Source organism: Akebia trifoliata, chromosome 7 (genome assembly GCF_017979445.1).
Source record: "Akebia trifoliata isolate Shusen 1 chromosome 7, ASM1797944v1, whole genome shotgun sequence".
In the NCBI taxonomy this organism is placed as follows: domain Eukaryota; kingdom Viridiplantae; phylum Streptophyta; class Magnoliopsida; order Ranunculales; family Lardizabalaceae; genus Akebia; species Akebia trifoliata.
This window is the reverse complement of record NC_141381.1, coordinates 11,106,426-11,119,493: the sequence shown is the minus strand read 5'-3', so window position 1 is coordinate 11,119,493 and position 13,068 is coordinate 11,106,426. Positions and strand designations below refer to the sequence as shown.

At 38.1% G+C, this 13,068-nt stretch overlaps 1 protein-coding gene across 1 annotated transcript in view; it reads right to left on the bottom strand.

The window, feature by feature from the left end:
• Positions 1-580: 580 nt before the first annotated feature.
• The window catches only part of LOC147398218 (uncharacterized), a 49,758-nt gene continuing 37,270 nt past the window's right edge, over positions 581-13,068 (bottom strand). Inside the window, exon 2 of the mRNA XM_086447381.1 lies at positions 581-1,776. Coding sequence (XP_086303507.1) covers positions 664-1,776 — 1,113 coding nt within the window. The 3' untranslated portion in view covers positions 581-663. The remainder of the gene's footprint in view (positions 1,777-13,068) is intronic.

The window sequence follows — 13,068 nt, the reverse complement described above, 5'->3', positions numbered from 1 at the left end:
GCAGACGGATCTTAGGGATTTGATTCAAAGCCTCTATTCCTGCCGCGATTTCATCAATCCCTTTTATATTTTTCACGGCTGTTTCCAACTGAGTCATTCTGTTGGCTAACATTGGATTCTCATTAAAATGCTCCTCATTTCCGTCAAGCTCATAAACCTCATCCAGATTCTTAGCTGTGCTACCTTCCGGTCCCTTGCCCCTTTGATCATCTGGCTGGTCTCTCGTTGACTCAGAGATCTGTTCTAGCACTTCTACCTTGTTTTTTATGTTGTTCATATCCATTGCAAAGACTGCCAGGATCTTACGAATTTCCGCGAGTTCAGATTCAGAAGCCATTTTTGGTGGTTCACTTGGCACTGATGTTCTTTCCAAACGACCTGACTCTCGACTCCAACCAGGTGGCGGACGCTTAAGTTTGGGCGCAATAGTATCCTGAAACCCCATCAAAGGTGAATTAAGAATTGATCCCTTTTGATAGCATTTACTTTTATTATTATAATTGATAAGTTGTGCTGGTCGAACTTATGTCTGATGAGGTGATTTATTGTTAATTAGGGCCTTATAAAAAAAAATAGACTTCTCATTAAAAATCGTACCAATGAAACAAATGCGAATACAAAAGAAATGAGGAGACTCTCCTCTTAAAGCAAAGATGACTCGATCTAGGACCCTGCATGCTCTTCTACTTCTCTCTTTTGCTTCTTGAATGCTTGTTGATCTTCTGATTCAATAAGTAACCGATTGTCCCAAGCAGTAGCTATGTGTTCTACCAAGTGCACAGTCAACTCCTTAATAGGATGTCGATTCCTCGGAAGCATTGGGATCCATGAAGGGAATCCTATCTGTCTTGGTATCATCCTTGGGCAATAAAAAGATGTATTCAACAAACCAGTGAGCATTACGTGATCAGACCCTTTTGAAGCAAGCACGGTGCCTTCATCCATTCTTGATCCCAATTTATCCCAATTTACATCTTGTGTAGTCAAATTTGAGAGCCAGTCCTTCCAGTCTTCTATGGATGCAAAGTCCACCAATGTTTCCTTTCTTGTGAATTTTTCCCATTTACTTTCCTTGATTTGCGGGAACTCTGCGATGCGAAGTCGGATACATAACCACAGATAAAGCAAATGTGGACTTCCTCGAAATCTTGCCCCTCCTGGTGCATTCTCATTTGATAATCCCTCAAAAGTCTCGGCGAGTATTGTGGGGACTGGGTTAACCTTGTTTTTAAGTTGTCCGGCAATATCTGCAAAGAAGCTTGGTAACTGATGACCCATCCTAAATGAAACCAGAAAATATGTTGACAATACCCCCAGACATAAAGTAAAATCCCTGGCCTTCCTGTGAGGTTCTGGAGCGAAATCCCCAGGATTTTCTTGTTCAGGAGTTTGGTGTACTTCTAGGAGTCTCCGCATGTTCAGTAAACCGTGGTCTGTGAATCTTCTTGCTTTTTTTGGCTTAACTCCTAACCCTTTCGAGAGTTCTTTTGTGAATTTGGATTTCGATGGAAGACGAATCATCGGACCCAATGTGCTTATCCCCATAATATTACAATAATCTTCGTGAGTTGGACAAAGTGTGACTGAACCAAAACGGAATATGTGGTAATTCGGATCCCAGAAATTGGCCGCGGCACATAAAAGGTTCCAATTGACAGTTACTGACTTGAGAGAGAATACGCTTTGAAGTCCATATGCACCAAAATTGTACTTTTCGACGGTGGTGAACGCATCTAAAGCTCTTTCCATCAACAATTGTACATCACCATGAGCCATCTAACCAAGAAACTAACTCTCATTACTGACATATTTAAAAACAAACCCCGTCCATTTTTGGTACGATTTTTAATGTGATTCAACCATTTTAATTTAAAGAAAGGTCCGATCCATTAAATAGAATTAGTCAGAAAAGGTTCAGTTATCACATTCGGACCGATTCTATACAATGGATTCAAAAAACAATACATCACCTCATTGACATTTAATTGAACCAATTAACTCGATCGGCTCGTATATTGATCCAAAAGATCAACGTACCAATTGGGCTAATGGGTTGAAAAATGATGGGCCAACACAACTTTTTCAATTATATTTATTGGGTTGGACCGATATTGCGGATTCCATTTGAGCGGTGTGGATCGGTCCACCCACTTACCTTTTGGTTAGTTTGGAGAAAAGCAACCCGGGAGCACTTATGATCGATTCGAGTCGTGGCCTAGTAGGACCGCGCCTAAATTCTAGGCTTTCTATATGATTGAGGCTAGGTTAGGACGAAGCTTAGGTCACTTCAGCCCGAAACACCAATATACTATTCCAGTTTTACCTAGTCAAGCAGTACGTGGTGTTCCAGTTTGATATACCCGAAGGTACTGTACTGAAGTTGTAGCGTTCACGGGCATCCCCTGTGTCCCGAAGGACCAGGTTAGCTTAGATCCGGCTACTGGGTTTATAAGGACATGACATGATGCAAATATGCGTATGTATGCTCGTGAGTGTGTGCAAAGGGACAAAGTGCGCCCGAGGCATTTTTCGCAAATATCCAACCATTCAAATTAAATACATCCAATCATCAAACTAATCAACAGAGATAAATAATTGAATATATCTAATCACATGCCAATAAAAAAAAAAACAAAATCTAACCTAATCTAAGATTCTCATTGAGTCAACTGGGTTGACTCGATGAAAAAGTCAACCTAAGGATAGTCTTGGATCGGGTCAAGTTTGACCCTAAAGTCCCCAGTGGAGTCGCCACTGAAATCGCCTCGACCCCCGCGGCCGTCCGCTAAATAGCGGATTAGGGGTCCGATCTACGTATCTCGGGGATTTTTAAAAGAATAGGGAGTCGCCACCTAGTTTAGGTCTAGGAACCAAAATTAACTCCAAATGGATATGGGTCGGTCCGTGGATCAGAGAGATAGGTAAGGGGTCAGGTTACGGATTTCGGAAGGTGTTAGGCACCGAACCCGCCTGATCAAGATGATCAGTCTCTACTGCGATCCAAAAATATCCTACGGTCAACATTCAAAGACTAAAAGTCAAACTAGGGTCCAATCATCATCAAATTGCATCGAATTTGCTAAACAAATCCTACGGTTAAAATAATTACATGATTTAATGAGGCATACATGACACCAAAAATTAATGGATCAATTCGATCATACTTTGAATAATACGAAATCGATTTTCAATGTCGCGTATATAAGATTAATGAACTGGCTCATTGACGATATTTTATCGAAGAAATTCGATCATTACGTGCATTAAATTCAGTGGGTTAACTCACAAATTTTGAGTTGCCACGTGCATTAAATCGGTGAGTTAACCACGTGCCTAATTTTAAAATAAAATCGATTCAAATTTTCAATGTTTTAAAAATCAGCGAGTCGACTCGCAATTTGTTAACCAAAAGAATCCTAATTTTTTGGAATTGCCACGTGTATTAAATTGGTGATTTAATCCACGTGCCTAATTTTTAAAAATTCCATTTTTGAAATGTCACGTGTATTAAAATCGACGAGTCGACTCACAATTTTTGAAGTGCCACATATATTAAATCGGTAAGTTAACCCACATGCTAAAAAAAAATCAATTCAAACTTCCAATGTCCCTAAAATCAGTGAGTTGACTCACAATTTGTTAATCCAAAGAATCTTGATTTTTTTTTAAAAATTCGCCACGTGTATTAAATCGGTGATTTAACCCACGTGCTTAATTTGAAAATAAAATCAATTCAAATTTTCGATGTCCCCCAAAATCAGCGAGTTGACTCACAATTTTTATTGTGAAAATCGATTTTTTATTTTTGTGTTTAGTGTATACCATTAATTTTCATTGAGTCGAATAAAATCAACATTAATGAGCCGGTCCATCAACTTGGTATACGTGAATTGATTCAGTCGATCTATTAATCAAAAAAATATGGGTGAATTGATACACTAATATTTCGGAAACTCGAACATTGTCATTAATGCCACGTATACCCCAAAAATCAATGAATTAGTTCGGAGGCATTTAAAAAATAAAATCAAGAATAAATGAATAGAAAATAAAAATAAATAAACAAAACAGAGGCATAAAAAATACTCCTAACCTATTAATATGCAAAAGAATAAAATACAAATGAATCAACAATATATATATATATATATTGTCCTACCCTATTGATATGTAAAAATAAATAAGAAAAGAAAGAGAAAAAAAAAATTTCAAACAAAAGAGATGTCTAAACATGTTCCCTAATTTTACCGATATGCAAAAAGAATAAATAAAGCATAGAAAAAGATACATAAAAAAAAATCCTAATCTTATTAACATAAAAACACAAAAAAAAACTACATAAAATAAAAGAAAACTCTCTTAGTCCTACCGTTATAAAAATATATAAAAAAAAAAATTATCTAATCCTATTCAATGTGTAAGGATGAACAAAAATCACATAAACAACGTTTCTCTTAATCCTACATAAAAAATGTCGTAAAGACGAAAATAACAAAATAAAAAAAAAATGATAAAAAAAAATCCAACAGTGAACTCACCTATAAGGAGAATTATCGGGAGTCGGTTCCTTCAGGTACGACTTGGAGGCTTGCAAGTATTTGCTGTTGAGAAATAGGACAGAGGAGTGGCTGCACTGCGAAGAGGATGATGGCTGAGAGTGAGGTGACTGTGTTGGGTAGTGAAGAATACGATGACTATGATGGCTGGTCGGTGATGTGAATGCAGCAAGGCTGTTGAAGGTATTGTAATGGAATCAATGAAATATGAGATAGGCCATTGAAGGAAATGATTTAATAGCAGAAAGGTTGGCTGTTGGAGGTGTTTAATGACAGCAACATTAGCTACTAGAGAGGAAGGAGAATGACTAAAAAAAAAACATTGGGGCAGCAACTAACAAGGAAGATAAGGGGCTGAGAAGATGGGTATTGTTGCAAATGAGTTGGAAAGGAGACTGAGTAATAAGATTGCAGCTTTAATGGAAGAAGGAAAAGATTTTTTTTTTACTGGCAGCCCAAAAAAAAACGTCTCTGTTTTTTTTTATGGTTGCTGATTTTTTTTGTTTGATGATGGTTGTATCATCAAATATCAGAGAGAGAAATGAGAGAGATCAAAGGGATGAAGGAGGAGAGTTGCTGGTTTTTTGTGCAGCAAAGGGGCTGCAATCGGTCCTCTAAAATGTGAGGGAAAGTTGGCTATCTTATGAAGATGTGGGCTGTAGTTGCAGGTTTAAGGTTGCTTTTTTTTTTTGTTTTAATGGCTGCCTCTCCCAAAATCGTCCTCCCTTTTGTTCTCCTTCCCTGCTTTTATAATGGTTTATCTATGAAACGTGGGTGTGGGTGTGTGTGTGTGTGTGAGAGAGAGAGAGAGAGAGAGAGAGAGTGAGAGAAGATGGAGCATGGTTGCTGTCCAACGTGCGAGCATGGCAGCAGTTCGAGAAGGGAGGTTATGGAGTGGAGAGTGATGGAGAGAGTTGGAGAAGGAGTGGGGAAGAAAGTGGGTGTTGTGTGGGTGGTCCAAAACGTGGTTGGAGAAGATGGAGAAGGAGGAGTTGAAGACGTGGGGGAGGAGAAGGCGTTGGGGAAGAAGAGGAAAAATGTGTTTTTTTTTCTTTTTTTAATTTTTAATTTTTATTATTTATTTATTTTTTAAAAGAATGAGAGAGGGGGTTCCTACGCTACTCGTACTACGGTAATTCTCCACCAATGAGTCGTGATTGGTTAATAAATTGATTTTGTTTCCAATTAGTTGATTTCGAATTTTTTTTATATTTTAGTCGATGTTTTGATTTGAAATTTAATTTGATGTTTTAAATTACATTTGAATTTGTATTTGATTTTAAATTTTGAATTTCGATTAGAATTTAATTTGAATAATTTAGTTGTTGGTTGATTTAATTTTGATTTTTGATTGGTTGATCGTTCGATTTTATTTTTACATTTTAATTGGTTAGGTGATTCGATTTTTAATTTTAATTTAAATTTTGAACGGATTGATTAATTTGCGTTTTAATTTGAAATTTAAATTGATTTCAATTTTTAATTGGTCGGTTGATTGGATTTCGATTTAAATGTGATCGAATGGATTTTGATTTGTTAATTACATTTTTGGTTGATTTGGTTGATTGATTTAAAATTTTAATTCAATTTTGCATTTTAATTGGTTGAGTGATTTTTAAATTGATTTTCAATTTGATTTTGATTTTGATTTTGTATTTTAATCGGTTTCTTGAAAATGTAATTTTTATTTTGGTATTGAATTTTAATTTGATTTTACGATTTTAAATTAATTTTAGATTTTGGATTTTATTTTAATTTTCAATTTTAATTTTATTTTAGTTTAATTTTTTTATTTGAATTTTATTTTCCTAGGGATCAAGGTCTCTATGTTAGAGTTAGATGTTAAGGGGCGTTTTGGTCATTTTTACGATTTTTGACGATTTTTCTTGAATTTCTCTGTTTTCATCGATTTGAGTTCCGTTAGACTCGAAATCACGTTCTGAGTGCAATGGAGGTACTTTCGAGACTTTTCGGACATCCGAAATTTATGAGGGGTATTTTCGTCATTTTGATGATTTTTTACAAATTTTTATCAATTTCTCTGTTTTCATCGATTTGAGTCCCGTTAGACTCGAAATCACGTTCTGAGTGCAATGGGGGTACTTTTGAGACTTTTCGGACATCAGAAATTTATGAAGGGTATTTTCGTCATTTTGATGATTTTTACAGATTTTTAGGAATTTCTGCGTGAGATTTCTTTCAGTCCCTGTGTGTTTGTTTCTAAATCTCAAATCCATATTTTCCTAGCGTAGCGAGGTCTCTAAATTATCGAAATGTGTAGCGAACCTATGCGTACGTGCTTGTTAAGTCGAGTGTAAGATGTAGCGATCCTAAGCGTGCGTAAATTTCTAGGTCAAGTCGTGACGAGTAGGGAGGATGAAAAGAAACTAGAAATAGAAGGAACCAAGCAGTACTCACAAGCCTTCGAGTTCTTTTATATTTATCATTAGGAATCCACCAAAATCGGGTGACGAATTGTCGAATTAGGCAGATGCAATAATGGGGTGTCTACACACGTCAAGAAAGCTATTAGGGTTCATTGTCAGCAGAAGAGGTATCGAAGTCGATCCAGCTAAAACGAAGTACATCATAAATATGGAACCACCCAAGTCAGAGAAAGAGATCAGGGGATTCTTAGGGAGAATTCAGTACATTAGTCGGTTCATCGCACAACTAACTCCGATATGTGAGCCAGTATTCAAACTACTGAAGAAGAATGAGTCGAAAGAATGGAATGAAGACTGTCAAGAAGCTTTCGACAAGATTAAGAGATATCTGCTTAATCCACCGATCTTAGTTCCACCTATACCAGGTCGACCTTTACTGATGTATCTTTCCGTGCAAGAAAACTCCATGGGTTGTGTATTGGGGCAACATGATGAAACTGGTCGAAAAGAGCAAGCCATCTATTACCTTAGCAAGAAGTTCACAAGTTATGAAGTGAACTATTTGAATCTCGAGAAGACATGTTGTGCTCTCATCTGGGCATCACAACGGCTACGCCACTACTTGCTCAGTTACTCGACTATGCTCATTGCTCGGATGGATCCCTTGAAGTATCTCTTCGAGAAGTCGACACTAACAGGACGCACCGCAAAATGGCAGCTACTATTATCTGAGTTCGACATCACCTATGTCACTCAAAAAGCCATCAAAGGACAAGCCATTGCTGACCACTTAGCGGAACACCCTCTACCCAACTATGAATCGCTAAAGACAAATTTTCCTGATGAAGCCATTTTGTTTGTTGAAGCCGAGAGCGACAATGAAGAATCTAGTTGGAAAATGTATTTCGATGGAGCAGTAAATCAAAAGGGAAATGGAATTGGGGCAGTCCTGATCAAGCCAGACGGAACTCATATCCCCATCGCAGTCAGATTAAGGTTTCAGTGTTCCAACAACGAAGCTGAATACGAAGCATGCATTGTGGGGTTGAAAGCAGCAATCGACTTCGAAGTGGATGAACTGGATGTATTTGGAGACTCAAGTCTGGTAGTCTACCAGACAACAGGGGAATGGAAGACTCGAGAGTAGAGACTAGTGCCGTATCATGAGTATCTTGAGGATCTAAGCTCGAACTTCACTCGAATCTCATTCACTTATATGCCAAGGGCTAAGAACCAGTTTGCAGATGCATTGGCTACTCTGGCTTCAATTATCAGCATCTCTAAAGATACCATAGTTGACCCTCTTGGGATTGGTATTCAAGATGAGCCAGCGTATTGCTTACCTGTGGAGATCGAAGAACCTGAGGAAAGACCATGGTATGCAGACATCAAGGCATTCTTAGAGGATCGAACTTTTCCACCCGATGCTACGACGACAGACCGAAAGACTATTCAGAGATTGGCAGGACAGTTCTTCTTGAGTAGCGGAGTCTTATACAAAAAGTCGCATCACGAGGTCCTCCTCAGGTGTGTAACACAGACAGAAGCTCAACGCTTAATCAAGACCGTGCATGGAGGAGTATGTGGACCTCACATGAATGGACATATGCTCGCAAAGAAGATTATGAGAATGGGTTACTACTGGATGACTATGGAGAGCGATGGGTACCAACATGTTCGGAAGTGTCATTTGTGCCAAATCTATGCCAACAAGATCAACGCGCCACCTTCAGAATTGCACAATATAACTTCTCCCTGGCCCTTCTCACTCTGGGGCATGGATGTCATCGGGCAGATCAACCCTCAAGCTTCCAATGGGCATCGCTTCAACTTAGTCGCCATAGACTACTTTACGAAATGGGTAGAAGCAGCATCTTACGCTAATGTTACGAGGGGCAATGTCTTGAAGTTTGTGAAGAACAACATCATATGTCGATACGGCCTTCCAAACGGAATAGTAACTAATAACGCCAAAAATCTCAAGAACAAAGACATGTCTAAGATGTGCAAGGATTTTCAGATCACTCATCACAACTCGGTCATTTACAGACCAAAGATGAATGGAGCAGTTGAAGCCGCTAATAAAAACATCAAGAAGATCATCGAGAAAATGACTGTTACTTACAAGGATTGGCATGAGATGTTACCCTTCGCTCTACACGCTTATCGAACGTCAATCCGAACCTCGACTGGGGCAACGCCTTATTCACTGGTCTATGGAATGGAAGCTGTCTTGCCCGTTGAGGTTGAGATTCCCTCCCTCCGAATCTTAAAAGAAGTTGCATTGGATGAGGCAGAATGGGTCCAAGCCCGATTCGATCAGTTGAACTTAATAGAGGAGAAACGACTTTCAGCAATCTGTCATGGGCAAACTTATCAACGAAGAATAGCACGAGCTTATAACAAGCAGGTTCAACCTAGAGAGTTCTCACCAGCAGATCTTGTTTTAAAGAAGATTTTGCCAATACAAGAAGATGCGAGAGGAAAGTTTCGTCCGAATTATGAGGGGCCATTCGTCGTCCAAAAGGTACTGTCTGGAGGAGCGCTGATTCTCACAGAGATGGACGGGGAAGTCTTTCCACAACTGATCAACGCTGATACCGTAAAAAAATATTACGCCTAAAGTCATTCCTTGAAATGAAGAGAGGACATCTTTCTACTACTTGAGCAATTATCTACCTTTAGTTAACCCTTTTTGAGCCATCACATTCATTTCTTAACCTAAGACCGGTGCAAGTCACAAAAAAACAAAAATCATCAAAAGTCAAAACAAAAATACTAAAGTATACTCCTGGCCCGCATGAGGATAAACTGTGAACGGCTAAAAGTACAAAAAAAAATCAAAAAGTCAAAAACCTCGAATGTCTGATCTCAAGCTCGACCCAAATCTCCTACCTAAACAAGTTTGTGTGACGATGGGAGGAGACATAGATCATATTTTCGAAACAAAAATAGACAAATCTCGTGTCCAATCTACCACTCAATAAATCCAAACTCAGCCTTCTTTACATCCTTTCACAACCTAGCCTAAGCCTACGTTTCGTCCTATTTAAAGTCCTTTCAGATCAGGGAATGGTTCAAGGCAACTCAATCACGGTGGAAGCACGTCATGAAAAACATTGTCAGGGTATAGTTGATTTTGCTACTCGGATTTCAAGCCACCAAAGTCGTTGGAAGATCCGAGAGGGGAGACCAGGTCGAATATTTGAAAAAAAAGAGCGACTCGAAGTGTAGAGTCATTGATCTTGAAGCTCAACTTGAGTCACTGCACCATGAAAATCGTCGGAGGAACTTGAGAGGGGAGTCCAGATCTGTTACTCAAGAAAGAGCGCCACTAGAAGAGTAGAGTATTCGATCTCGCAGCTCAACTTGAGTCACCAAGCCATGAGGGGCACAGAGAAATCAAAGAGGTATTCAAAGTGAAAATCTATAAAGTAAGCATAGACTGAAAGGGCATGGTGAAAACCCGTCAGGGCACTGTGAGTAAAAAAATCAGGCTATGGTAAAATCAAAATCACCGGCACGATGAAAACCCAAAAAGGGCGTCGATGAGCAAAAATGTGGAAATCGGGTCTGGTGAAAACCGTAATTGGCGCTAGGGGCAAAAATGAAAAAAATCAAAAAATCAAAAAAAATATATATATATATATAAAAAATATAAAAAAATAAAAAAAAAACAACTCCTAACCCGCAAGAGTATAAACTGTGAACGGCGAAAATCTCAAAATCCTCAATGTTCCAACGGATACAACGAAGATAACTCAATCAAAATTCTCGATCTCGGGGATAACTCTAAAGAGGCTAAAGATTAGCTGACACTTATATCCTCGACATTTGGCAAAGGCACCATGATCATTGACATTTATAGTCATCAAACATTAGTCTGTCATAGATTATTCGACAAAGGCAATCTTTTAAAACGTAAAAAAATAAAAAAAAAATAAAAAAAAATAAAAAAAAAATAAAAAAATGAACAAAAAAATGCATCATCAAAATTACTATTTTTGGCCTATGACGAAGAATCTAGGACTTTTCTTAAAATCTAGAGTTTTCGAAAGCAGTAGATATATCTGAGGCCACTATGTAAAAAACCTATTTCATTCATTTCAAATAGTGTTACATCATTATCATTAAAAGCAGGGTACAAGAAGGAATAACGGGCAAAGTAATACTAGAGTATTTCTCTGGCAAACGTAGAAGGCAACAAGCCATCCTCTAGGACTTGATCTGAGCAGCTTGGTTAACGATGATTCTCTTCACATCCGAGGCATGATGACACACCAAATACTCAAATATCATACCATCATGCAAGTCTTTCTCAAGGATGGTCACGCCACACTAAGCTCTCTCAAGATGATCCTATAACTTCCATGAAGGGAAAACTAAGTTCGAAATTCAAAATCAATGAGGGAAAAAAAAATATCTCAAAATTGCATTTCATGGTTCAAAACGTCAATCACTTTCAAAAGTCATAAAAAATGGTATCTAAGATTTCAAACGAGCTCCGTGCCACGAAATCAAGGGTTTCAAAAAGACTAATCCTGTCAGACCCCGTGCTTGGGTAGCCACATTTTACAAAAAATTCTTCAATCCATCCGGCGTTGTTAATAGTCATGCAATAAATTATTTCGGATTCATGCAAATAAATGGTCTAATTTATTCTTTGCAGTTCTTTGCAAGCAACTCCTGCAAAGAGGGACAGCTGTAGACACCCCAATTTGCACGAACCCGTTAGGAAAATTCAAATTTTCTCGAATTAATTCCGATTTAGAACTCAAGATTTTCGACGGACCCACATTGCTATTTTGTATCATTTTCATGCATACATGCATCATCTCATATCATTGCATGCCCATACCTTGTCCCTAATCCACTTAAACCTATGCCCATCACCCATATCCTAACCCAAGTCCATCTTTTAACCTAAATTCAAGCCCATTCTCTTAGTCTTAAACCCAATTACTCAAATCCATTATCTAGCCCAACCAAAGCCCAAAACCCAATGCCATTCTAACCCATATCCTAAATCCAAAGCAAGTCCAACATAAGCCTAAGACAAAATCCATTCTCTAAGCCCAATACCAAATCCACTCCAAGTTCATTCTCTCACCCCTTCATAAGATGACACTTGTTGATACCTCATAAGCCCCCAATGCCCAATGCCCAATGCATCATCTAATTGGAGGGTCAACTTTTCTTTTGTGAAAACTCAAGAATGCCCTTCTCAAAAAGTTTAGTCAAACCAAAAAGGTTATTTGGTCTTTGATAATAATCCATAAAGGTGAGAGGACTTCCCATTATGCCCTCAAAAGGTGGGAATCTTCAAGTACATACATGGAGTTCTCCCATTGATCCATTTCAAAATTATACTTCCACCCTTGCTTTATTTGTTATTTACAAATGAACCAAAATCTACTTTTCACCTACCACTTCACCTTTACACATGTCATCCTCCTATTCACCCTCCCAAATGTGTTTTTGTTTTTCCATTGGTCCATTTCAAAACTACACTTCCACCCTTGCTTTATGAGTTATTTATAAATAAACCAAGATCTACTTTTTACCTACCACTCCACCTTTACACATGTCACTCCCCCATTCATCCTCCCAAAAGTACATTTGTTCTTTCACCTCTATTTACCAAAAAATCAAGGATCAAATAATGCTTTTATGGTTTCTTCACAAATGTCATCTTTACCCTCATACAAACGAAAAATTCAAAAAGAAACAACCTAAATCTCATGTCCATTTTCTTTAGTTTTAGGGTTGGACCACTTTATCCCCAAAAGTTCTCCAAAAACTCTATAAATACCCTCATTTTCTATAAGCAATTCATGCTCTCAACTTAAAACTCTACCAAAATTCCTACTCATTCTTTCATCTTCTAAACTTCAACTCATCCCTTAACCATCTCATTCAACTCTCAAGTCTACTCTTCAAGGTTCAAGTTCACCAAGGGACAAGGTGGGGTTAAGAAGTAGTTCATTTATTTTAAAAGCTTGCATCTTCTTCTTCTAACCTTCTATTTTATTTTATTTTTAGAAAGTCTTAGGATGTAATGCATACCCTCTCCCATCCCCGGTAGGTTGGACTAAGGTTCGATCGAAAGGATGGGGGTTGAAGCC